The sequence below is a fragment of the Anthonomus grandis genome, chromosome 4 (genome assembly GCF_022605725.1).
Source record: "Anthonomus grandis grandis chromosome 4, icAntGran1.3, whole genome shotgun sequence".
In the NCBI taxonomy this organism is placed as follows: Eukaryota; Metazoa; Arthropoda; class Insecta; order Coleoptera; family Curculionidae; genus Anthonomus; species Anthonomus grandis.
Window position 1 is genome coordinate 12,127,834 of NC_065549.1, and position 27,649 is coordinate 12,155,482.

The 27,649-nt window shown below is 29.8% G+C and overlaps 2 protein-coding genes across 2 annotated transcripts; one reads left to right on the forward strand and one right to left on the reverse strand.

Annotated features, from left to right (window-relative positions):
* LOC126735135 (uncharacterized) lies at nucleotides 1-21,651 on the forward strand. The gene is made up of 6 exons (XM_050439067.1): nucleotides 1-137; nucleotides 8,020-8,341; nucleotides 8,393-10,133; nucleotides 10,399-10,616; nucleotides 10,670-10,960; nucleotides 15,882-21,651. The coding sequence occupies exons 1-5, from the start codon at nucleotides 61-63 to the stop codon at nucleotides 10,958-10,960; spliced, it is 2,649 nt and encodes an 882-aa protein (XP_050295024.1). The 5' UTR covers nucleotides 1-60; the 3' UTR covers nucleotides 15,882-21,651.
* LOC126735228 (piggyBac transposable element-derived protein 4-like) lies at nucleotides 17,726-27,135 on the reverse strand. The gene is made up of 5 exons (XM_050439179.1): nucleotides 27,043-27,135; nucleotides 19,075-19,191; nucleotides 18,419-18,981; nucleotides 18,039-18,328; nucleotides 17,726-17,997 (listed from the first exon to the last, which is right to left on the reverse strand). Exons 1-5 carry the CDS (start codon nucleotides 27,133-27,135, stop codon nucleotides 17,726-17,728), a joined length of 1,335 nt encoding a protein of 444 aa, XP_050295136.1.
* Nucleotides 27,136-27,649: the final 514 nt, after the last annotated feature.

The following is a 27,649-nucleotide window of genomic DNA, read 5'->3' on the forward strand; positions in this document are numbered from 1 at the left end:
TAATAATCTAGGTGTAAATGAAAAATTTTATAGAATTTTTCTATATAAGAGCGACTGCCGATGGTAGCACCGTCAAAGTTCAAAATGAAGTTGGTACTTTGTGCATTGGTGTTTGTGATACTGTGGCATTGGACAACGTGAGTAGAAAATTTATTAAATAAGAATAATATTTTAAAAAAAAAAATTAATTGATTAAATTGAAATTTAATAATATTGTTAAAAGTAGATAATTTTTTTTAAAAGGAAGTTGAATATAAATACTATAAATTTATTTTAAAAATATTCTATTATATAACATTAAGCGATTGATTTAAATTTATTTAGCAGAATATCTAAAAAAAACAAAACATAAAAACCAAACCCTTTAAATATACCTTTGAAATCTTTAAAAATTAATTTATAATTTTTTAATTGCTTATATGATAGTATTTAAATATTTTTTGTAGTTATCATTTACTATATGAATGAAAAGTTATTGGTCTTATATTTATTTATTTTGTACAGATTCCATTCATAAAACTAATATTTTTAATAAATGTATTAATCAATTTAAATGATTCTTTAGTACTTAAATTAATATTTAAATTGATTAATTAATTTAATTTTTAAACCCAAAGAAAATTTTTACTCTTTTTAGTAAAGTAATGAGAAGTGAATCATATCCATTTAGGTTATGCCTAATTATAAATGTACTATCTACAACCTTTGAACTTACTATATAATTTGTATATTTGAAGGTAAATTAATATAAATAGAACTTGAATAAAATATAACAATGTAAGTGAAAATGAACTAAGATAATATAAACAAATAACTTTATGTAAAAATCAAATAAAAATGTATTGGTTTATTGCCTATTATAAATATTTTCTTAATATATGATAATTTAAGAAAACTAAATAAAAAAACTGACAGGAAAAAACACTATTTTTGAAAAGATAAATTGATTAAAAAAAACAACAAATTTAAATTCATTTGGCAGGATATATATTATAAAAAAAATTAAAAAATCCTTTTAATTGTTTAAATATTTAAAAAAAAATATTTTTTTAATGACATTATGATGTTCTTTAAATATTTTTTTTTAGTAATCATTAATTATGTGATTGAAAAATAATTTTTTCTACATTTATTTTTTTCGTGTAAATTACATTCACAAATCTACTATTTTTGATAAATGTATTTATTTTTTATAGTTTTATTTAAATGATTCTTTATATTTTAGATTAATATTTAAGTTTTTAATTAATTTTAACCCCATAAAAAGCTTTTTATTTTATTTAGTAAATTTGGAAAAAAGTGAATTATGTTCATTTAACTTATGCCTAGTTGTCAATGTACTATCTATAACTTTTGAATTTATTATAAAATTTGTATATTTGAAAGTAAATTTAATTAAAAATATGTTTAGATTTTAATAAAATAACTAAGTTAATAATATTAATAATAAATACAAATACATACATATAATATATGCATACAAAAAATAATATTGATTTCATGAATTATTAAGTTAATAAAAGTTATTACAAAACAAATATTTAAAAAAAACAATGTTTAAGATTATAATGATAATTATAAATATTGTGATAATAAATATAGCAAGTAAAAATAATTAAGAAAATACAATAACAAACTATGAGCAAATGAACATTTTTCTTAAAAAAGTTTGATTTTAAGTTATTAAATCTTTATGAAAATTTAAATATTTTATTGTTTATATAATTAAGTTTAAACATTTTTATTAGTAATTCTTTACTACTATAGTTGTCATTTATTGCTAATTAATAATTAAAATTCTTTTTATAAAATTATTTTATTGATTCGTTAACATATCAGTATATTTCAAATTAGGTTAGAAAAATTATGTTAAAAGGCTTTTTATTACGAATATTATTTAAAAATTTTTTTTTTGTAGTTTTAATTTACAATAATTTCTTATTAATATTATTAATATATTGTCTTTCTCAATTAATATTTAAATTTGCATCTCGAAAAAACTTTGACTTAGTTTACATTTCCTTTCAATATACCTACTTGCTTCCCTTATTAAATAAGTCTATAGATGTTGTAAAAAAATTGTGGAGAATTTTTTCTTTTGTCTTGTTATATTTTACTGAAAACTGATTTTTTTGAGGCTACTCTGGGTCCACCCTGTATAGAGAGTTTTACTATGACTTACTCGCAAAATATAAAAATAATTTCTAATGTTACGTTATATGCTTTATATCGTTAAAAAAGTTTACGTTATATCAATTTAAGTTTTACATAAATATGTTTTATTTATATTTTATTTTAAATACAATACATTGTAGACTGCAAGATAGTTTTGGTTATCATTTATAATACTTTATTTCACTACCAACGAAGATTGTCGAATTTTTGTGTCGTAACATCATACAGGGGAGATTTGCTAGAACAAGTGAGATATCTGCAGAAGTATTAGATTTAGAACTTCAATATTTGGTTAATCTTTTGAAATAAATAATTTTTAATCAGGTAGAGATAATATTATATTTATAGCTTCAGTACAAGGTGGAATAAGTAAAGTTTCCGAAAATAAATAAATTTAATTTATTATACGGGTTTAATAGGCTAGATCCACAAAGTTAAAAACTTGTCTATACCTCTCAGCTTTATTTAATAAAAACATATTAAGTGCTAAATTATACCAATATATTATATCATCCTAAATAAAAAAAGTATCATTTGTTTGTCAAAAAAAAATTAAAATTTCAAAAAATATATATTTTTTAAAGAATTTTTTTTTATTTACTTTTTTTTAATTAAGATTATTTATATTCTTTGTAAAGTTTTTCTCTTATCTGGTATGCTTTAATTCCAATAATAGTTTACTAAATATTTTTTGTCCTATATATGTAAATGAACACTGACTTTTTGTTTTAGACATCGTTCGGGGAACAGTTTGATTTTGTGCAACAAATCTTGTTTGGTAGTTTTATGTGTAGGTTCGGTTGTTTATTTTTCGTAACATAAATCAGTACTTTTTTATAGTATAGTTATCTTATTGGTAACACCTTAATATAGTCAAAAAGTTCGTTGGAAGGAATTTACAGATGATTTTGAGGATGTTTTTGTGTACTGTTTTAAAAGTTTAAGGCAAGTTTTTTTATGACAAAAATGGATCATAATAGCCCATACTACACCGTTTTTGTTATATGAAAGTTTATTATTCTTGCGCTTTGCTTAAACAAGTATAATAATGATCTCAGCTTTAATCTCATTTCAGATGAGAGTCTTTCTAGGTAATTAGTTGGACTAACACCTTTGATTACATTAAATTCGAGAGTAATAGTCATTTGGATATTAGCAGAGAATGGAATATACACTGTTTTTTCTGTATTAATCGATAATAGATTTGTGTATAATTTTTATAATGTTTTGTTTAACCCCTATCCATGTCTCACCCTTTGTGTGGTAAACAGTGTCCTCTGTAAATGACTCAATTTTGCTATTTACTACTTTATACTGTACTTTATTTTGTCGTAACCTGAGATCGCATCAATTTTTAAGATAAGAATTTCTTTATTATCTAATACTATTTCGATGCTCATTTTTTATTTCTGTTGGTTTTCGATTACTAGATTTTTGATATTTGTTGTTGTAGTATTCATTTATTATTTGCCACATCTTTTTGTAAATATTTTATTTTTTTTATTGGATATTGGTCAAAAATACTTTAGACGATCGATATATATAGCTTGATCGTTGTTTCGATTTCAATGAGATCATCCTCAGGACTATTTTTGTGGTTTACAGTTTGTTAATTTTTTAACCATCTACCTTGGAAGATGAATTGGGACAATAGAAAGAGATGAATAGAAACATCAACCAAAATATATATAAATCAATCGTCTGATTTTGTTTTGATCTATAAGTATCTAACAAAAATAAATTAACCGAGCTTACAAACTGAGGACACGAGAAGGTTATTTATAATATTTTAATAATAAAAATAATAATCTTTATTTAGCAAATTGCTACATATAAAATACATACAGGTTAAAACGACAAAAATTTAAAATAAAAAACAAAACATGGGTCTAATAATACAATTTAAAAATATGTACTCTTAATAATCGTTTAAAACTATTTATATTATTACAGATTTTTAAGTCATTAGGCAATTTATTAAATTCGAGCAAACCTTTATAGAGCACGGAATTAAGCATTTGAACGGTATTACACTTATGAGCTAAAATAAAATCATTACAATTTCTAGTATTATAATTATGGACATCACGAAATAGCACTAACTTATCACATATATATAATTAGGTAAAAGGCCTTTCTTCAACTTAAATATAAATACATTAACATTAAACATAATTCGTTGATGGACGGTCAACATATTTAAGACATTTAACATTATTTTAATAGAAGTATAGCGGTTACATCTCAATATTATTCTCATTGCCCTATTTTGAATTTTTTCCAATTGAGAGATTTTATATTGCGGTAAATTATATAAAAGAGTTGAACAAAATTGTAAATGCGAAAGAGCTATAGCATTAAATAACGTTATTTTTGTGTCTATTGATAAGTTTTGTCCCACTCTATTATTGAATCCTACCTTTTTAGCAAACTTTTTCATGATATAATCGGCATGAGCCTGAAAAGTTAGGTTTGAGTCTAAAATTACTCCGAGATATTTAATTTGATCCTCGTAAACTAATTTCTGTCCATCCACACAAACATTTACACTTTCAATGTCAATAGAAGATGTCTTCGACCGTCTACCAAATATACAAAATTTTGATTTTGTGGTATTTAAGCTTAACTTATTGTTACAAAGCCAGTCAAACATATTGCCAAGTTCTATGTTCATGTCGCAAACCATTTGCTGTAGATTTTGACCAACTATATAGAGCATAGTATCATCAGCAAATAAAATAATATTTGATCTTTGAGCCGCCCTAACTTATCATTAATGTAAAATAAAAATAATAATGGACCCAGAACAGTACCTTCGGACACACCAACATCGATATTTACAGTTTCAGACATAGCATTATTAAACTTCACACTTTGTAACCTATTACACAAATAAGACTTTAACCACTTTAAAACGTTCAGCTTAATTCCTATGTGCTCTAACTTACCCAACAATATATCTCTATCAACAAACGCCCTTTTAAAATCCAAAAACACAGCCAACACACAATTACCTAAGTCAATTGCCTTTAAAAAATTATCACAGATATTCAGAAGTACAGATTCACATGAATGACGCTCACGAAAGCCAGACTGGTTAGGAATTATAATTTGGTTGCTATCACAGAACTGCAGTAATTGCTCTTTTACACATACTTCTAAGACCTTTTCATATATAGGAACAGTATTGATAGGACGAAACTCATTAGACAACTTGGTATTTGGCACCTTTGGGACAGGAATAACTGTTGATATCTTCCAGGACTCCGGGAAGACGCCATTTGAAAGTGAGGTGTTTACGACGTCCAACAGTCTATTTGCAGCAACATGAAAGACATCACAAAGAATCTGTTTGGAGATGCCATCTTCACCCCAGCCTACATTTTTTAGATTATTAACGATTTGTCTCAATTTAGCCATTGATATTGGTTCAAAATTGTGGAGAATATTAGTTGAGGTGAGACTTCTTGGGGCATCGCTACCTATATTTTGTTGCGGTATATTTTGAATAATCTCAGTGATACTATCTATAAAAAATGATTAAATTGATGTGCTATTGCGATTTTCATCTATGGTTGCAGCAAAATAATTGTCTTTCTCATTCCTAATTTTACTCACGATAGCATTTCGTCTTGATTTATACTCTGCCCGTATGTCTTCACTTTTATGTAAAATGGCTCTTTTATACAGACTATCCCTCTCACGTATTAGATTTTTAATTTCCGAGTTAATCCACTTCTGATCTTGATATTTATGTTCCGTGACAGCTGGGATCATGGGACACATTTCGTTGAGGCTTGATGTAATAGAGAAGATGAAGGCTTCTGCTTATAAATTAACATCTGAAATGCTGGTGTTCTAAGGTGTACTAATAATATCATGTTGCAATTGATCTGAGTTATAATGTTTAGTAGATCTTTTTAAAGTAGTTATATTCGGAGTCACTATATTTTGATAATCAACATTAATCGAGATAATGGAATGGTCACTGATTTTCGGTGTTAAATGAACTTCAAGAGGTAAATTTTTATCGTTAGTTACTACATAATCAATAAGCGTCTGGCTCGTAGGTACTATTCTTGTAGGCGATTTTACAATTTGTGTAAGTCCACTGGAAAATATTACATCCTTTATTTTGTCAGCATAAAATGAGTTTTTAAGTAAATCCAGATTAAAATCTCCCAAAATAATAATAGTGCCATTAAAATCGCTTACCTCGTCTAGGTAGTTTTCAAAAAACTCAATAAAGGCAGCATCCTGTCTTTGTGGAGCATGGTACAATACAGAACACAAATACTTTACACCAGACGAGGACAGTTTTATAGTATTGAGCTTATATTTTAAGTTGATTTCTATGTTGTTTATATTGTTCGTAATATTGTAGATAATTATTTTTTAGTTAAATTAATATATGTAGTTAAATTTGTCTTTATTATGCATTGTATATGCAGTTCCAGCTGATATCTACGGTTTCTTCTTAATATTTTTTTTTTGTGATCATCTTATTTCATGAAAATCCCAAAAACTGTTTATAACTCAAAAACTACTTACTTAACTTATTCGTATACTGATTCTTCACTTAAACTTATTGGACTACTACTTCAAAAAAAAAAAAAATTAAATTGGAAATTTTGAAAAACAATTTTTTTTGGGGTGATTTTATTTTATCATAATTCCAGAAAGAGTCCATAAGTCAAAAACTACTGCAATTAATGGAACACTTACCTTAACGTTTTTCAAAAAAGAAATAAAAATTCCTGGGATTTTATTTTTTTCAAAATTTCAAAAACAATCCATAATACAGATATACAGCTTCTCCATTTAAATTGATTGGGATGCCTGTTCAAGGGTTTTCAAAAAAAATCAAAATTTTGAAAAAAGTTATTTTCTTTAGGATGATTTTATCTCTTGAAAATTCCGAAAACTGTCCATAACTCAAAAAGTACTCAACTTACACATTTCAAAATTCGTACACATATTCTCCATTTAAATTAATTGGACACTTGCTCCGGGGTTTTAAAAAAAAAGAAATAAAAATTTTGACAAAAAATCGTCTTTCCTTTAGGATTATTTTATTTTTTGTATATATGAAAAACTGGCCATAACTCAAAAACTACTCAATTAATATATTTTAATTTTTTATACAGATGCTCCATTTAAATTGATTGGACTTTTGCTTCAAGGGTTTTCAAAAAAATTCAAAATTTAAAAAAAAGTAATTTTCTTCAGGACAAATCGTCTTTTCTTTAGGAAATTTTTGTAAATTCGAAAAACTGTCCATAACTCAAAAACTACTTAATTTGTTTTATATTTTTTATGAGCAATTTTTGAGTTACCCAAAAAAAATTATTTTTTTCAAAATTTAATTTTTTTTTGCTTTTTATCCAGTTTAACAGTGTTTCAGTGGAATGATCTATATTTTGTGATATCAGTATTATATTATAATTATTTTCTACTATTTTGGTTTTAAATATGTCGTAGTTAATATATGTTTTGCTAAAAGTTTTTTATTCTCTTAGTTTATATTTTCTATTGATATTTTCAGTATTTTGGAGTACTAGAAAAACTATTGAAATAATTTCTTTGGTTGTGATACTCATGACCTAAATCAGCTACAAGAGAAAATACTAATAGTTTTATTTTCTAGTTTTTCTGGATATTTCTACCAAAAACTCCCAGCTCCCAAGTAATATTGATTTGGACCTATCAATGTTTGCATTTAATAATTTTTTGATTTAGACCTGATTAGTTGGATTTTGAATTTTAGAAAACATCTATCAACAGAACATTAATGTCTAAAAGATAACACTTGCAACCTTCTTAAAAATATTTCATATTTCTCAGGTCCTTTTGTCCCAGCTATATCCGTGGTAAAGGCCCGTTAAAACTTACTGCCAGAGTAGCACCTGTTACTGCAGCAGCTACGATAGAAGACGAATATAAATATGCTGAACCGGTTAAAAACCTCTCGAAAAGAAATGTATTGCACGACTTTGCAAATGCTATGAAAAATGCTACCAACTACGTCGCAAGAAAACTCCATATTATCCATAAACGAGACAATAGTAATAAGACACTGGAATGCTCAAAATGTAAAGTGGACAAAGCTGATGTTAATGAAAATACATTGAACATCCCGGAGGGATCTATAGGAGATGTTAATAATGTAAGTAACTTTTTTATTTTTTAGTCCTTATACAGTGTCATTGTTCTGTAGGTCGCAAGTAACTTAAATTTGGGAGAAACTTACTCGGTCAGAGCAAAAAGAGATGTCAACAAGCAAAAAAGTTTAACAACTGGAACCCAAAAAGGAGCAAAAGTCAAACCAAATCAAATCAAAGATGCGATTGATTTATCTAATAATAAATTAGATCCTGAAACTTCTTCTAACGAATCTACATTACCAGAACCAGAAGCTGTAAAAACAAGATCTGCTATAAAGAGACATACTACAAAAAATGAAGTTACAGAACGAAGCAAGGTCCATAATCCACAAAGTTCTACTAAAGAAAAAAAAGTAAATAAAGCTACAGGCAGTACAGAAAAAAGTGTACATAACAATAAAACAAGATCCAGAACATCTACTCCCAAAGACACCAAAGCAAGGGTACATAAAGCAAACAAGGACGCTAAGCCTAATATTCCTCATAAATCCCCTCTCAAATCAAATGAACATAAGCATGTCCACAATATTCATAAACCTCATCCTCAAAGGACTCTAAGAAGAAACGACAATCAAGCCAGGCATAAATACAGATCTTCAGGACCTAGGCATAAAAGACAGATAATAGATACTAAATATCTTAAAGCAGTACAAAATCTAACAAGGGACCTGATATCTGCAGTTACTAATGCCATCAAAATAGAAGTTCAGGCCACAGTTAATGAAACCAGCATTATACCTATCGTTGAAGTTCCAAGAAGTACTCCCACAGATATTTTAAACGAAACCATATCTGAAGTAACAGCAACTATTAAAGCAGCCAATCATGCTAACACACCTTCAACTATAGTAGATGCAACCATTACTACAGTAAAAGAACCTCAGGATGCTAAAAAAAATGAGGCTTTGGCAACGCAGATGGTCAAAGATACTCTAAAGGCTTCTAAAGTAAATTCTAAAGTAAAAGATCCAAGTTTGGCTAGAGAAGTTCAAGACAGTTCTAAAAATTCTGCTACAGAACTTATAAAAAATGAAACAGCGGCTACTGCAGTAGCTGATATAGTAACTGCAAATCCATCAAAATCGGTAACTACAGATATTTTAAACGAAACCATATCTGAAGTAACAGCAACTATTGAAGCAGCCAAGCATGTTAACACATCTTCAACAACAGTAGATACATCCATTAATACAGTAAAAGAACCTCAGGATGCTAAAAAAAATGAGGCTTCGGCAACACAGATGGTCAAAGATACTGTAAAGGCTTCTAAAGTAAATTCTAAAATAAAAGATCAAAGTTTAGCTAGAGAAGTTCTAGACAGTTCTAAAAATTCTGCTACAGAACTTATAAAAATTAAAACAGCTGCTACAGTAGTAACTGATACAGCACCTGCAAATCCAGCAAAATCGGTAACTGAAGATAGTACCCTTATTAAAGTATATCAAGATGGTAACGAAAGGACCAAAAGAGATACCAACAGACGTAGAAGAGCAAGGAAACCCACAAGAAATTCTCATAAAACTAGACCTACTATGCACCATCATCACAAGAGAGATACTAGAGATCTGCTTGATGAATTTATTGAAGAATCCCAAAATGGTTTACGAACGGCAACTGGAAGAAAACTTTTAACGATGCTAACACCTTCAAATGATAAGGGCGAACAAAACGTTGGTGATCCGAAAATTAATGTTGAAACAAGAGAACCATGTATGCCAAAGATTAACATTAATGGTGCTCCACATCATATCAAATTTGAGGATTTGCCTAGTAATAAATCGACTGATAATGATCGTAAGTATATTCATGTTGGTTATTTTGTACGTTTTATGAAGATTTCACGAATTCGCTTTTTTGGTACCAAAGATTCTAAAATTATTATTGAATATTTTTTCATAGAATTTCCAAGCTATTAAAAATATTTTTGCAATTATATCAAACAATCAAATGTAAGTCAAAAGTTGAATGGCCAGCATGAGTCATCGTAAAACGTACGAGTACGAGTACCCATATATTTTTTTTTATATAAATTATTAATAAATTATATTTTTTTATTTAGACATTAGATGTGCTTGTGCCCTATTCTTTGAAGATACCGCAGAACATAAGAGTCCCATGATCTCAGAATTTATGCTAGAACCAATTAACTTAAGAGATGCTGTTAATTATAAAGAAATGTTATGTTCCAAAGTGTGTTCTAGAGTTTCTGACGTGTATTTCAGAGAAAATAAGGTGGTTTTGTGTAGTCAGATAAAGAACTTTCACCATAAGCTTCAGGTGAGTTATTTTAAGATAATCTTAAAGAACTTTTAAATTTTTTAAAATTTTAGGCCATCATGCCTATAAAACACCACTGCAAAGAGGATGATGGTAAGGAAACGATTCTTTGTCAAGTTCTCCCGAAGGAGTCGTCCTCAGAACATCCACCATGGGAGTATATTATATCTTATATGCATATCATTTTCATCGACGTGTTGGTATGCATGACTTCCATAGGTGTAGTTTGTCTGTACCTGATTTGCTTTGTTGGGAATAAAAAGCCGAAATGTGAAAATAGGTTAACTATTCCTTTTTATACAAGGACGTCTACTACTTCTCCTACTTACTCACTTCAGAAATAGGTAAGTATTTTTTTTTTACTTCTTGAGGCTGTAGAACTTGAAAAATCTGCAGAAAAATAAGGCAGTTTTCTGTAAAACTCTTACTGGTAGATAAATGTTTATTGATCAAATTTGGTGAAAAAAGCGGTTTATATAGAAGTGATTTGGTCAGTTCTAATATCAGTTCTAAAGACGTTTCGTTCGTTGTGTACTTTTGTCAGAAGGTGCATAATATGGTATCAAAATTATTTCTTTTTAATTTTTATCAGTTTTCTGAAAATTATGTTTTTTTTCCCAATACAATGGAAGGTAAAAATAACTACGAATTTTGATTTTTCTAATAAATTTGCTTAACTGCCTGGAATAAGGACAAAATTATTCTTTAAATATCTGAGAGAAACCCAAAATAAGTCTTCAACTGCCAGTAAAAGAAGAAAAGTGAAAAAACATCTAAAAAATGAAGTATCTAATTAGGAAAGAGAGAGATAAGAAGAGCCTGGAGGAAAAAGAGACAGAGAGAAAAAATTGCCTTCCAAGTGTGGAAGGTGAACAGAAAAAAACCTTAACTTCAGAAGCAACATCGTCAGAACACTTGAAGAGAAAAAGAGGGAGAGGCAAATAGTGCCTGGGAGAGAAAAAAAGAGTGACTTTAGTATCCTCAGCTCCAACATCCTCAAAAGAATTGAATTGAGAGTACGAGAGAGAGAGCGAGAGATAAAGAGTTCATGGGAGAGAGACTAAATATGCAAATGCCTGGAAGAAGGACAAAATGATTCTTGAAGCATCTGAGAGAAAGACAAAATAAACCATTAATTGCCAGGAGAAAAAAGAGAAATCCTAAAAGAATAATCAAGGATTAAATAGGGAGAGAGACAAAGAAAGCTTAGAAGAGAGAGAGAGAGAGAAAAAATTACTCTTCAACTGCCTGAAAGAAGGAAAGAGTGACACTAATATCTTCAGTTGTAATATCTTCGGAAGAGTTATAGACAAAATGAGTCTTCAACTACTAGGAAAAAAGAAAGGTGACCCTAATATCCTGAAAAAAATAAAAGAGGATTGCATAAGGAGAGAAACAAAGAAAGCCTAGTAGAAAGAGAGAAAATGGCTCTTTAACTATCTAGAAAACGGATAGAAAGAAACTCTAACTTCCTGGCGGAAGGAAAAAATGAATCTAATATATACAGTTGCAACTTCCATAGAAGAAAAATGAGAGAGGGGAAGAGCATGAGAGACAAATAGAACATAAAGAAACAATTTCTTTTAGTACCTCTAGAATTTTCAAAAGTAATGAAAAATTGAACACTAAAAAGGGAAAGAAATATTTTTTTTATAAATAAATATCCTTAATGATACACTAAGCCCATAGGTCTCTAAAATACTTAAAATTTAGAAAAACAACTTATGCTATTATTGAAGTAATTTAAATTTTCAATTTTAATCAAAAAAATCTCTAATGACATAGTAGATCTCTTTGATGTGCTGTTAACGTTGTTTAATGTCTCGTGTTTTTTACTTTTATGGAACGTTGCTGAGATATTTCTATTTGTCCTTGGCAAAATTTTCAAAAATTATTAAAATTTGGGCATATATAGTTTATTCATGTTTTTGAAAAAAAAATCGATTTCAATGTAAAAAAACTTACAAAATCGATGTTTTAACTTACAATAAGTCATCTTTAGGATACTACAAAGGCATTTTTTGCTTGGTCAGAGTTTAAAAATTTTTTCCTTATTTATTAATATTTATTTAAATTTTATACATAGTTATTCATTTATTTATTCTACCAGGCAGTTAAATACTTTTTTCAGGCAATTTCTTGATATTTTTGAGAAGTTCTAGTAATTTTTTAATTTCTACGAGATAAAGTGTTTTTTTTCCTGGCATCCTGGAGTTTTCGTTCATTTATTACAGACCTTTAACGTATATTCTTTTCTATATTTTAAAGATAATTAAAATTTTCTGTATTGTTAATTTGTTTTTTACATCTTTCATTTTAGAGTTATATTTAAAAACCTGCAGTAATTTAGTAAATTTTTTAAAGTTAGGATTTTTTTTTACAAGTAAAAGTATGCCTATATGTTCAAAATATTCGTAATATAATTGAAAAAATTGATGAAATTTAATTATATTTAACAAAATTATATAAATGTTCATCCTGTCGATTTAAGTTATGCTCATGTTTACAAAATAAAACTCATAATTTATATATTTTGTATTCAAGGCAGTTGGGTTGGGTTGGGTTGGGTTGGTCTCCTCCCACAAACTCCACCTATTTTTTAACCAATTTCTTGCAATTGGCAATGACTGAAAATTTATTTACTACAAGAAAATAAAAACGAATCGCAGCAATTTAAGTTGGCAATATAAATGGAAAATTTATTAAAATTTTATTATCATGAAATAAATTATAACATAAAAATTAATGTAGTTTTTAGCAGTTTTTCAGGTAACGAAGGAACTCTTGGCTATACATTTCCAGTTAGTGTCTTCAAAAGATAGTTGCAAAAGTTCAAATTTTCGATTTTGATCTGATAAAAAAATTCAAAATTATATTTCTTTACTTCTATCAAGCACTATTTTGTAAAACAATTAAGAATTTGCTTAATAAAAACCTTAAATTGAATCCATTGTGTTGGGAAATCTTTATGGAAAATCAAAAAAAAACTTTAGCACCAATGTTAGGGAATATTTGAATAATACTTACCCTAATCGGTGGAGTGGTCGTCGAGGGCCTACCGAGTGGCCAGCTAGATCGCCCGATCTTACACCTCTGGACTTTTTTTTTATGGGGCTACTTAAAAGTCAACGTCACCAAGCCAGAATCTATTTTCGATCTACGTCATAGAATAATTGATGCATGTCGCAATATTGATGTCGCCACTTTCCAAAATGTTCGTGAAGAGTTCTCCAATAGATTATTTTACTGTCTTGAAGTTAATGGTGCATATTTTCAACATCTTTTTTAGTGAAATAGTTTCATTTCTGTGTGACTTAAAGTTTTTTTTTTAAATGGTATGAAAAATGCGAAAAATTAGATTTTGCAACCCTGCCATTTTGCTATGGGTAGAAGTAATGACTTAATATTCTAGGACTATAAAGCGTTCAGTAAAAGCTTTCAAACGATGTATCGTATGGCGTCCGCCGCCATTTTGAAGTTTTGCGAAATGAGCTTGGGATCAAAAAGTAGTATTACAGTAGGTTGCTAATCATGTGTGCCAAATTTCAAATGTTTATGTAAACGCATTTAAAAGATAAGAGAAGGGGGTGGGGAAAATTAGGAGCCGCACTGTGTATAGTTTTGTTATAAGACGAAGTATACTGTAGATAAGAAAAATTATTAAGATTATCCAATGTCGGAAAATGAGTTCTTACCACTATGAAAGTGTATGGTGCCTGGACAAAAATACTATATGCTCAAGAAGAGTTTATTTATTTTTATGTAATAGTTTATTTTTATATTTATATATCAATTTTTGTTTTCTTTTTAAAGGTCTGTAGCTTACTTTATTATGAAGAAATACATTAGAAGAAAAAAATAATTGCCAAGGTTTCATTAGCCCCAAATGTTGGGCACCCATATTACTTCATTTACGTTTATCTGTCAATATTTTTTTAATAATAACCTCTCATTATTTTGTTAATGAAAATAAAAATGTGGATTTTTTGGTCTCCAAATGTAATGAGTTAACGTCCAAAAATTTAAATTTAAAACAATCGAAAACGTCAAAGAATTTCATCACAAGAAACTAAAATTATTAGTTATTCGATATTTAAATTTTATATGAACATTCACCATTTTTACTTACTTTTTTTAACTTTGATACTAAGGTATGTTAAGGTATAAATAATGTATAAAAATTCACATATTTTGGTTTGTAGTATTTCCAGTTTCGGGATTTCCCAACCTCTCGCGCACTAAAAGATATTCTATATTAAAAAAAATGTTTTATTTTTTAAATATTTTATAATAATAATAATAATAATAAAGTTTATTTGTCATCCGTTTCAGTGAAAACATCACAATTGTCGAATAATTAAAGCAGAAGTTTACAATATATCATATAATACTATTACAACTACCCATCTCCATCAATTAATCAAATAAATAGACAAGAAACACAATACATACAAAGAATCATAACAATAGTTGACTCCAAACAGGCATGAGTTTAGTGTCTGCGATATGTGGTTATAAAATTCATCAAGTGAATAAAAGGGATATTCACACAATAATTGTTTAAGTCTAGATTTAAATACTTTATCAGTTTTTTGACAAATTTTTAAAACTCAATCTAATCTCTCAACTAATCAGGTAAAGCATTATACACCCTAATGCAATTATAGTAGAGACATTTTTTAAACGTTGCCATTCGGTGTGAGGGAGTTTTAAGACTATTGCATTGCCTTGTCGTCATTACATTATAGACATCTGAATTTTTTTGAAAGGGCGTAAAATGATTTCCTGCTATCATGGAAATATTCAAAATGTACAAGCATGGCACTGTCAATATTTTAAGAAAGTGATGTATTTAAGAAATAGTCAATATTTAAGAAAGTCAATATTTTTTGAAAGTGTGATCTACAAGATTCGGTATTTTTCAGTCCTATCATGCATCTTATTACCCTTTTTTGGGCTAATATGACTTTGTCTGACCTACTTTGGAAAAAAATATAATTCTACTAAATTAACTACCTTAGTAGCTAAAACGGCAAAAAAGTTTAAAAGCATTAATGTTAAAAATTTACTTTTCCAGTTTTTTTGTGAAAATTAAGAAAAAACATCCAGACTACTTTATTTGGATTAAAACTGACTAAAGTAATAATATCCACCCTCATTAAGAAAAATTAATAAAAAGTCCACCCCGCAAAAAAAGCATTATTTGCCAGGCGAGAGTAAAACTTTTTCCGCTTAATTATTTTGGATTTTTTTTTTACTTTACAGGCCCGCACCTGTACGAGCAAGGCAAGAGCTAATTTAGTACTTACATGCTCTGTGGCAGTCAGCTAAATGGATTATACGGTTAATTGCAGCTTGCCGGGAATTTTAACCATAAATTCTTCCGTAAATAAAATGAAAACAGAAATTAAATTTTTAGCGCATTTCTAAAGGGAAACAAAACCACTCTTGCCCGAGTGAGTTTTGGTCGTGGGAATTGTTATTCTGGACGCGCAATTTTCTTTCTATTTTCTATTTTCATAAACGTTCTCGGTTAGGTTTAGGATTATTATAGTGTGTTATAAACAGTTGCAGTGCATTTATACATTAAACGTCCAAATGTTCGTCAAAAAAAATTATAAATATCTTGGAATGGTCAAGATAAAATGTTTTTTTTTTGCTTCTATTTTTTATAATAAAATGTTTTCTTTCAAAAGTGTTTTAAAATTACAAAAAAAAATTATCATTTAACTAGATTTTAGACGCGACACTATCCATATCAATATTTCTCTAAATCAAGTATTTTTTTATCATGCAATTGGTATTTTGCTATGTTTTTTAGAAGTATTATTTTACGTAAATATACTTTATAGTCATTTAAAGTTATTTTACAAGTAATTTTTTTAGTCCATAAAATTTGTTTGTTTCTTCCAGGCAGTTTAGTTTTTTTTTCGATATTTTCAAAAATAATGAAGATTCAAATACTAAATCAAAGTAAATTATAAATAGTCTAGAGAAAACTTTCCTAAAATGGGTACTGCTTTTATACTTTCTTCCAGGGATTAAGGTACTTTTTGAAAACTCTTCAAGGAGCTCAGAAAATTAGTTTATTCCTTCCATGTAGTTGAGTTTTCTTCACCATCCTTTAGTCATTTCGAATTTTTCCAATTATTTAGGTTTTCTGTTATATCTTTTAATAGTAAGTTTTAAGTTAAGTTTTAATTTCTCAGATAGATCACGCTTTACCAAAAACCTAATAAGGCTTTTATGTAAACCAAAACATTTTTCAGATATTTACAGTCAAAGCACTTCTCAGTCAATAGCAAGTTTCACGCCTGAACAGTTCTCATACTTCTTCATATTTACCTCTTAAAATATATGAAAGTCATCTATTATATGTAGAATGCTTCGTTTTCAAGTTCACATAATATGTGATCAACAACTAATAAAATCCAAAGAAGTGACAAGATCCATCATTGATTTTATCTTAAACATTTATTTGATATACACTCGTCTGGTACTTAATATCTCAAAGGCTTGGTATGTCTTCTTCCAGATTGCTGGATGTTCCAAGGAAATGTAACTCCAAAGTTCTATAACTCACTTTATTTTTTCCAGGTAGTTAAATTGCTTCTTCTAAGGTTAAGGTCAATTTTTACCAGGAAGTTAAATTGTCTTTTCTATAGTTTTTTTTATTCCAGGCATTTAGGTTTTCTTTTCTTATAGTTTTTTTATACCTATTTTTAATTTTTCCAAGTAGCTGAGTTGTTTTTCCTAATTTCTAAAAGAGGCTAAGGCAATTTTTTAAATTTTCCAAGCAGTTTAGTCCTCTTTTCCATTTTTTAACCCTTTCACTGCGCGGTGCTAAATTGAAGTGGTCGCCCAAAATTATCATTAACATCGTTTTGTAGTGGACTTCTTTTGGGCAGTGGATGGAATGAAATTTGCAAAGTGTCTTTTAGTTAAACGTAATTCCGAGTTTTCATCTAAAACTCCTACCGTACGAGTGGAAACTGGTGTGTGAAATTTCGCGATAATTTGTTTAATCAGCATTAGATGAAAATCTTCAATTGACACATAATGCACGGTATTGCATTTATATAATTGGTAGGCATTTAAAACCGTGCAATCTAATTTTTGTACCATTTCATTGATTTTCGAACGCACTCTACAGAAGAAAGGAGCATATCTGATTTATCGACGGGACCCATGTGTTGATTATAATTAACAATGCAGCTGGGTTTCATGATCCTTCTTCCTGTTTGATGGTCTGTCTTTCCTGTCTCCTCGACGTCAGGTTTATGGCAACTTGACAACATGTTAACTTCCCTTTTATCTTGCCATCTTACTGCAAGCAGGTTTTCAGTAGATCTATAAGTAAACTCACCCTTTTGTAACTTCTCTGTGAATTTGGCATGTTTTTCCTATTATTCGTCACAGTACCACAAGCGGTTGTCTTGCTTTTATACAACGACTCAAACAAATTGGGGCTAGTGTACCAATTATCCACGAATAAGGTGTGACCCTTTTCTAGGTAAGACTCAAGTAAAGTCATTACTATGCTGCCAGATTTTCCAATATCAGCTCCATCAAATTCCTTTACATTTGTCGAGGCACCAGTGTAGACAATAAAATCAAGTATATCACCCGTGTCAGTATCGCATAATAAAAAAAAATTTACTCCAAACCGGTGTCTTTTCGATGGCATATATTGTCGAAAAAAAACTCTAGCTCTAAAAAGTAACAAACTTTCGTCAATACAAATATTCTTGAATGGACAAAATGCTTCTTTGAATTTATTTTTTAGATGGTCGACAACTAACCTTACTTTCTGCAAGGAATCTTTTTCTTCAGGTAAGGGACCATTATTATCAGTGAAGTGAAGTAATTTCGTTATTAGTAATAATCTGTCTCTTTTCATAAGTCTGCTAAAAATTGGGGTTTTGATAAATTCATCATTTGACCAATAATAGTTTAATTTGTTTTTCTTTACATGTGGCATTAGTAATGCTACAGCAAAGTAAGAGTACATCTCCTTATATTCCACTGGCCGCCACCTCTTGATACGTGAATGTTCAGATTGGTCTTGCAATAATAAATAGTCGTAATATTTATTAGTTTCGGCCGCTATTTGTTCCACTAACTCTTGGGTAAAAAAAAATTCAAAATATTTTAGAGCTGGATGTACCTTTGGGTCAAAAGCCTTAGTTGTCCATAAAAAGCTTCTCTCACTTTGAAACGCTGCAGCGTGCACTGGTTGATCACTACTGCTGTCTGAATCTTCACTTGACTCCACTAAGTTTGTTCTATTCGAAAAAAACTCCTCAATATTATTTTCTTCAGCGGGCGTTATAATGATGTCATCGTCTGGCCAATTGTCTTCATTCTAGAAGATAAAAAACCAATGTAGAAACAAGTAGATCGCGTACATCTCATAATTACAAAATATAAATTAATAAACCTTTTTTTCTGTACTTACGTCAAGCTCCATCGGCTCATCAATCTCGTCATATTCACTATCACTCCGAGCTAATATCTCTTCCAACTCCCTATCTGTTAAATCGTTTTTAGACATAATTATCTCACTAACTAAAAGCTAGAAAAACCGATGAAAATGCCAAATAAACAAACAAACGTACTGGTAAATAGCGGAACACTACACTAGATTATTACGCCACAAGACCTGTTACATCATATCCCTATCCTTCGGATACTTTGCGCAAGTCCCGCGTCCCGCGGCGGCAGCATGCGGTCGAGAGAGGCACGAAAACAACGCTTGCAAATATATTCGTCAGGAGCAGTCCAATCCTACTTTTATTAGCGATGCGAGTTTACTCGTCTAGAGCAGTTTTACGGCATAGCGAATAAATTCGTCCAGAGCAGTTAAAGGGTTAAAAGTGGTTAAAATCATTCTTTTCCAGCCAGTTGCATTGTTAAAGCGATTTTAAACTTTTTGCTAAGTAGTCACATTTATTTCTGACTTTCTTTTATACAAACCAAAAATAATGACGATTTAAATACAAAATTATAAATATTCTGACAAAAATGTATCTAAAGCGGAAAAAATATATACTTCATATACAAATAAAAACCAATAAAAGTTAAGTACTTTAATTACTTTTTTTAAATAAAATACAAACTTAATTAAACTATGGTCGATGTAAACTGTCTATGGTACTAAATTATTATTTTTAGTGACACATTTTTTATTTTAATTTAATCATAAAAAATTAATTTCGTCTATAGGGTTGCTTTTTATATTAATTAAAAGTCATTCACGAAAGCAATTTAATTTCATCCTTATTCACACAGTTTTAAAATTAAATTAACAAATGTCATTTAATTAATTTATTATTTATTGATTAATTCTTTACTTTGAATTAATAAGGCTGTAAAAAAATGATCAAAATTAAAGACTAAAATAAGTTAGGAAAGTTAATATTCAAATATGATAAAACGGTTTAAACGGTATTAATTTTAATTATTTATAGCGTAATCATTTGTAAATATCTATAGAGCTATTTTATTCATTAATAATAATAAAATGTGTGACAAAAGAGAAATTAATAATGAAATATAATCAAAATCAAGGACAGGAAAAGCAAATTGTGATATATATGATGTACAGTTCTATGCAAATGAAGCTTAATACCATTATTTATTAAAAAAAAACAATAAAAAAAAATAAAAATATTTATTTTTCCATAAGATTAGTGATAAATTATGAAAGTGCCTCAAACATATTTGAAAATTACTGCCAATTTAATTTATTTTATTGTCAATCAAGTTGCTTTATAAATGGTCAAACATGACAAATTATATTTAAAATAACAGAAAAGTTCCTTAAATTAAATTAATTAGTTAATAGAAGTAACTATTAAAACCAAAGAGAGAATCAGGGGAAGGAAATTGTGATATATCTGATAAGAAAAATTGGGGTTTCGAATTAAATTATGTTTAGGATGAGAGAGAAAACAAATGATTCATTATTTTATTAAAATTTTATTCCTTCTTTTTTACTATAATTTAAATCATTTTTAACATTTATTATACCTCACATTCATCGAACAAAAGTTATTTTAGTAATAATTATAGGATAATTTAGACCAAAGCTAGTTAGATTAAAATTGTATAATATTATAGGACAAAATGTATATAATTAAATATTAATGTATATAATACTAATACAGTAGTTTTAGACTGATAGAATTAAGGTACATAGGCAAACTGTATATAGCTTTAGTAATAAGTATATCAATAAGAAATTAATAACGACATAATTATATAATTAACTCTTAAGCATTTGTACATATCTTTTGTTCATTCTTAATAAGACTTTTGTCAGTAATAAAAAGTAGCCCCTTATATCTAAATAATATATAATATTTTCTGTATATAAATCTTGCTTTGCACAGATAGTTTACTGAGACCTGGTAATATCCAAAAGTCTTTTAAGTAAATATTGATACATAGGTACATGTTTGCATTAGTCTGACTCTAGTCAAATGTTTAAATAATTATTGGAATTTTAAATTTAGAAATTACTTATTTAATAGTTATTAAATTAAATGGGCGTTAAAATAGTATAAATGCAATGCAACTTTTAAACATAAATGGATTTAATGGTATGACCTAGGCTTTGTTTAATGGGATACGATTTTTTTATATGTTTTATTTACTAATCTATGAGCAAATGAAAAAAACATAAGTTATATAACTTATACAAAAATATACTAACACATAAGCACGTAAAATAGGCAAAAAATAAATGCAATGCAATTTTTAAACATAAATGGATTTAATGGTATGACCTGGGCTTTTTTTAATGGGATACGATTTTTTTATATTTTATTTACTAATTTATGAGCAAATAGAAAAATATAAGTTATATAACTTATACAAAAAAAATACTAACACATAAGCACGTAAAAAAATCACATACAGTTGTACTTACTTATATGCTTATATTTAAAATTTAGCTTTAAGTAAGTATTTTAGTATTTGATGCAAAAAAAATGAGCACAAAAATAAATTTAATAAATTATTTTCAAATTTATTTTCTTGGTGTTTTAATTAAGATTTAAAAAGGGAAGGAAAAGTTCATACATTATACAGGGTGGTTTAATAAAAATGTCAAATAATTTGATATAGTTTTTGAATACACCGAGTGGTAGTCTACAAGAATCTTCTTCTTCTGATAGGATGAGCGTTCAACGGTTGTTGTCCATCATGTTCACAGCTATTGCTTTATTGACAGCTGCTCGGGAATGTTAGTTGGACTCCAGATTTCCCATGCAATAGCTTCAATTTTTTTAATCACGATGTTCTTCTTATTCCTGGACTACGCTTGCTTAGGATTTTCCCTCTTTAATAAGACGCAACATCTCATATTTGCCTGGGTGTCTTATAAAATGACCAAAATATTTCAATTTGCGTCGTTTGATAGTTTCATGAGATTGGGAACTATGTTGTTACTAATTTTATCTACCCAACTGATTTTTAGTAAACGCCGGTACACCCACATCTCAAATGATTCTAGACGTTTGAGCATTATCTCGGTGAGCGTCCATGTTTATGTGACGCACATGAGAACTGGAAAGATATAGCAGCGTACCATTTTCATTCGTAATTTCAGCGTCAATTCGTGACTACTTAACGCTTTTCATCTTCACAAAGATGTCTCGAGCTTTTTCATTCTCATTTTGATTTCCACAGTTGTGTCGCACTGATCATTGATGTTGCTACCCAGATACACTATGAGCTTTCTCCAGCTTTGTGCCATTGACGTCATATAATCATCCCCAATACCAGGTTTATTGCCAATATATTTTGTTTTGCTGGTATTGAGTCTTAAGCCAAACTGTGTACAAGTGTCGGTTGTTTTATTCATTAGGTTTTGTAGCTGTTATCTTCTTCGTTATGAGTGACAATAAGTGTATCATCGGCACCAGTAAGAGCCTTATTGCATATTTCCTCTGAATAGAGGTTGACTTTCACAATGCATCCCTGCGACATTCCTCGCTTGACGCTAATTTCACTTTGAACAAAGGGACACATTATGGTTAACATCACGACATCTTTGGATTAGTACATGAACAGCAAACATCATCTTTCTGGTTTTTTATACGCGGGTTAAACTTCTCTGTAAAATTTGTTTCATATTCTTCACCTGCTAACTGGTTAAAAAAGTATTGAGTGATAAGTATTAAACGTATTGAATCATTCAATACTTTCTTAACCTTAGCCGTATCTTCCTGACCGCTGCATCTTATAACTACTGCCCCATCTCGACCCCTTTTTAGTCCTTGAATGTTCATTTCCATTGATGTTACGTCAATTTTCTGTCGTGTAATTATTTCTGTATCCCTCAAGGGCTAAACCGCAACCAAACTCTCAGATACACCAGAGGCATAACTTTTATTTAGAAGCTAAGTATTGCGTGGATTCGGTGAATTTATACAAGTGGTCACTCTCCAGCTTTGTGATTTTCTCCTGAAGTAGTTAAATCTCTTGCTTCTGTACCTTAAGAAGTTGTATTTTGTCAATAGTAATGGCATCTTACATATTATAAGGCCTTTAGCGTTTGTTTCTAGAGAATCAGATTCTCCACCATTGAAAAGGGATCCCGCATAAGAATGTGCTATCATAGCATGCAACTTGCTCATCACAACCAGATGTACAGAAATATCTATATAGTCTATTTCGACTTCTTTTTTAAAAACGCCGCTCTCCAATCAGTTTCAACAAGCGTTGCACATGTTCTGAAAAAAAATATCGAGTCATTGTATCGATAATATATGCTCAGCCCTAATGGCATGGATAAATTCACTCAATCACATCAACCTGGCAAGGGTTGGTTGTAGTCATGAAGCTTAGAATCTCAGGCTGTTCAACACCTATGCTAAGCTGTGTATACAATATAAAGCGAGGCGAAAACCATGCAACTGACAATCATGTAACTCAGTGTCAAACGTCAACCTGATTTCTCGAGGTTATGTTATATTAACGTTATTATATTACTTTTATTATCCAGTATCGCCTTAAGCTACTCTCTGCAGCACACGTTTAAAGAAGTTAAATCCGTCCCTGGTCTGGTCTGTTGCTACGTACCACAGGCCATATGCCCATGTGTATTTGAGCGACTTCTGACCAAAACCATATAAAGTTTTGTGTTTTCGAAGTTTTTCGATTAAGGCGTCAATTACGTAAAGGTCGATTCACATTATAGTTCAGATCACGCTCCGCTCACACCACTTAAACCGCGGTGAAATATTGTTACTTGCTTTTAAACGAGAATATTCATAGTACTATGGTTGGAACCTTTGGTGTGACGCTCAACTACGAGACAGTTTTACCACTAACCAAAACTCTTTATTTTTACTCTCGACACGTGTTTCGCTAACGATGTTAGCATCTTCGGGAGAAGCTTAAAACTTAACGATAAGATTAAAAACTGTCTCGTAATTTGAGAATATTCATATTTGGCGCTTCGCTCACGATACGCTCATGCTCTCATATATCACGTATTCTCTTGAGTTTGTTTCAAAAATCAAATTAGATGAACAATTAATAGAATTCATTAGGAATACTGAAAAGTTATACAATATGGGTGACAAATTATATTTTGACACAGCACATAAAAATAGAAGATAGAGGGAAATTGTAGAGAAATTAAATAAATCAGGTAAATATATTGGAATTTCTTTTAATGCACAAATTATTATGACATAGGTATACATCCATACATGTATAATAGGATCTATTTATATTTTATTCATTTGCCATGGAACTTTTCCTGCTTCCGAGTTAAAAAACTGTTAAAATATTTCCCTACATATTAAAAGGTATCTTCGCCAGCATTGCATCCTTGATTTGGCAAAGGAAGGAATTGAGACTGTTCTTCTCTACTTCCATCTGACGTATCAGCTGAACCAAAGTTAAATGATATTCAATCCCGTAATAATTATGTAAAATACATGTAGTTAAAATAATTTCCTCTACATTTCCGGGCTTATCCTGAATTCAATTTTCTAAAATAAATACAAAACTTCTGACCTAAAACTCCAAAACTGTTTTCCACGTGCTCGAGAGATGGTAATTAAAAACTTGTTTTTCCATATTGACAATGGTTTCAGATGAGGTTCAGGGTATAGTTTCATAATATTCCTTCTCAAAGGAAATTCCAAATTTCCGATTATTACATATGGTGCCAGAATGTCAGTTCCAGTAAATTCCTTGTCTTCTGGAATGTCTAGTATTCCATTTTTTAGGGCTTTCCCTAAGTTTCAAGTAGCAAATATTCCCCCATCGCTATTTTTTCCCGTATTACTGCAATGAATTTGTATTGCGCGTCGAATAGTACCAACAACACTACCGAGGTGCGCTTGTAATTAAAGAAATTCGACTCACTATATTTATCTAAACAATTAGGAAAATTCCACACGTTCCAAAAATCATTGGCAATCCTTTTCCATTTTTCTTTGGTCGGTGTCAGTATGCATTCTTGCACTAAATTTGATATTATTACATTGCAAACATCCTGGATGGTGCAATGACCGAGGCGATAACTAAAGGCAATAGTCCGTAGTGAGTCTCCCATTGCTAAATATCTAAAATGAAATAAGAATAATTGATTCATCGGTTGTTCAGGATAAAAAATTTAAAAATGGTTAAATGATTTTTAATTTATTTAAATTTACTTTTATTACTCCAACAAATTCTCCTCTAACACTAATAATAAAATTTTATTATTAGATAACATTTTTTGCAGCTGATGAATGCAAGCAAAGTTGTGAGCCACTGCAATCTCCATTTAGAAAAATATGTAAGGCTAATGAAACGACAACTGGTCAAGCCGCCAAGAGAAAGAAAAAGTGGAAATACGAGGATGAAATGGCTTTTTTGTTGCCAAGGCTCTTAGGCTTTTAAGGCTCGGGTATCCTCAATACAGATGGACAATGAAACATATTATGAAGAGAACATTGAAGGCAACGATGAAGAGCAGGCTGAGGCTGAGACAAATGCTGTTCCTGCAACGCCCAGAGGAGTTGTTCAAAAGAATATTAAAAAAACAAGAATATTACCCAGGAAAAATCCTCCAAGCAGCCTCTCGCAGATTCTGTCTGCGAGTTCAACACTCATGAATTATTTTATAAGTCAAGAAGGTCTTAAAGAAATAAAAGAAAAAGGCTTTGTAAACTTATTTTTTGACAGTATTAAAGCCACTGCACGCTCTTCTTCACCTGTAGATTTTCATATGGTAAAAACTAGTATTTTTAATATACTGACAGAAATTGAATGGAAATATTTGTTTGCCGCAAATGCTAATAATCAGCCAGCCCTCTGGAAGTCAATATCATTAACTATTTTAAAAACAATTCAGTATCAAAGAATAATAATTCTCCAAATTTTGTACTGTGTAGAGCGGGTTTCAATACGAGTAAATATTCTGCTTACACATTTAAACCCGTAGCTGTGTCGATGGCTTTTAGGCAGGGAGTAGACCTAGGTATCATTGAAAATACTGCAGATATGCGATAAGTTTTATAATAAAGCCATATTAAGCCGTCAAGAAGAAATTCATTTTGCTAATGCCATTCTAGACAGTGCTGACTAAGTGATGCATCAGTTTTTATTAAATATTTGCGCATTTTTGCCTTTTATTAATATTTAATTTGCTAATAAGATGCATTAAATGTTTAGGAATATAATAAGATTTTATTCCTGTATGAATCTTTATTTTTCTTAGAATGTATTGTTTATTTTTTATATATTCATTGAATATCTGGAAATTTTTTTAGAAGGAAAATTTATCCAATGTTTGTGCCGCTGAATAAATTTTTCTGTGGACCTATTATGTGGTTTTTCTATCTAGCTTTGTACTTTTGTGATAATACACAACCCATATATGAATAATAAATAAATAATGGTATAAAAGAAAAGCCATTTTTAGATTTACTTTAAACATCTACACATACCTAGTAAAAGTAATCTAGAGAACGAAACACGAAAGCAGTATAATCAACCGAACATACCTGTATGAAGTTTGATCGTAATTATATGCTGAGAGCTTCGTTCCAAGAGGTTCCTCCCACCTCCCAAAAGTCTCTGTTTTTGGATCATGCTTTGCCTTATTTTCCCGCTCCAACTTTAAACTATTATGAGGTTGTGGTCAGCAGTCGCTGAAGTACTTATAACCGTATGCTGGTAAATGCCCTGCAGCAAAGCCATCAAAAGAACAAGATATGACCGTATGGCCTGTGCTACGTAGCAACAAACGAGACCAGGGGTGGATTTAAGTTACTAGAAGTAACCTCTTCGAACGAAGCTCTCGGTATATAATTACTATTGAACTTCACACAGGTTGGTTCGTTTGCTCGTTAATTTTGTTTTTGTGAGCGAACTTTAAATGATGCATATTTCATATGCGCGGCGCAGCTTCGCTCACCTGTGGACAGGTTTTAGCTTCCCCCACCAGTACGTCCGTTGAACGTCCTTGAATCATGAACCATGAACCATAGAACATCATTCTATGGTTCATGGTTCCAGTACCTATTTCATGACTTGTCTTGTCTGTCAGCTGTCAAAAATCAATAGATAGAGATAGAAAGAAATTCGACGTGAAGAGATTTCAAAACAAACATCTAAGAATATTAGGTTAGGATGAGTTTGAAAAAACAAAAAAATACATCCATATGAAACACAAAACTTACGTTTAAAAATAGCGGAAAAAATAGGCTCTAGTAGGATACAAAAACTAAAAACCTGCGAACTGGAACCGCACCACTCCAAAAATCAGCCAATATCAGTACAAAACGAGCCAAACACCACTAGACAAGTAAACACAGCTCATTTTGATATACGGGGTGTTACAGAATAAGATGCCGATCCTTAAGCGTGTTAATCATAATTAGGTGATTTTAAGAAGAAAAGTTTAAATAAAGGTATAGTCCTAAACCCCTTAACTTTTGAGCTACAGGGTCTTAAAATCTTAAGAAAAAAATCGTTTCTTCATCATAACTTTATTAACTTCCTAAATATGTTTATGAAATTTA

What these genes read in the sequence shown, in the direction of transcription:
- LOC126735228 (XM_050439179.1), bottom strand. Translation starts at nt 27,135, where the DNA reads ATGAACCATAGAATGATGTTCTATGGTTCATGGTTCATGATTCAAGGA. An exon ending in AAGCTAAAACCTGTCCACAG is followed by an intron (nt 19,192 to 27,042) that starts GTGAGCGAAGCT and finishes CGGTTTTTCTAG; the next exon opens with CTTTTAGTTAGTGAGATAAT. An exon ending in ATGAGCCGATGGAGCTTGAC is followed by an intron (nt 18,982 to 19,074) that starts GTAAGTACAGAA and finishes TTTATCTTCTAG; the next exon opens with AATGAAGACAATTGGCCAGA.
- LOC126735135 (XM_050439067.1), top strand. Translation starts at nt 61, where the DNA reads ATGGTAGCACCGTCAAAGTTCAAAATGAAGTTGGTACTTTGTGCATTG. An exon ending in ATACTGTGGCATTGGACAAC is followed by an intron (nt 138 to 8,019) that starts GTGAGTAGAAAA and finishes CATATTTCTCAG; the next exon opens with GTCCTTTTGTCCCAGCTATA. An exon ending in TAAATCGACTGATAATGATC is followed by an intron (nt 10,134 to 10,398) that starts GTAAGTATATTC and finishes TTTTTTATTTAG; the next exon opens with ACATTAGATGTGCTTGTGCC.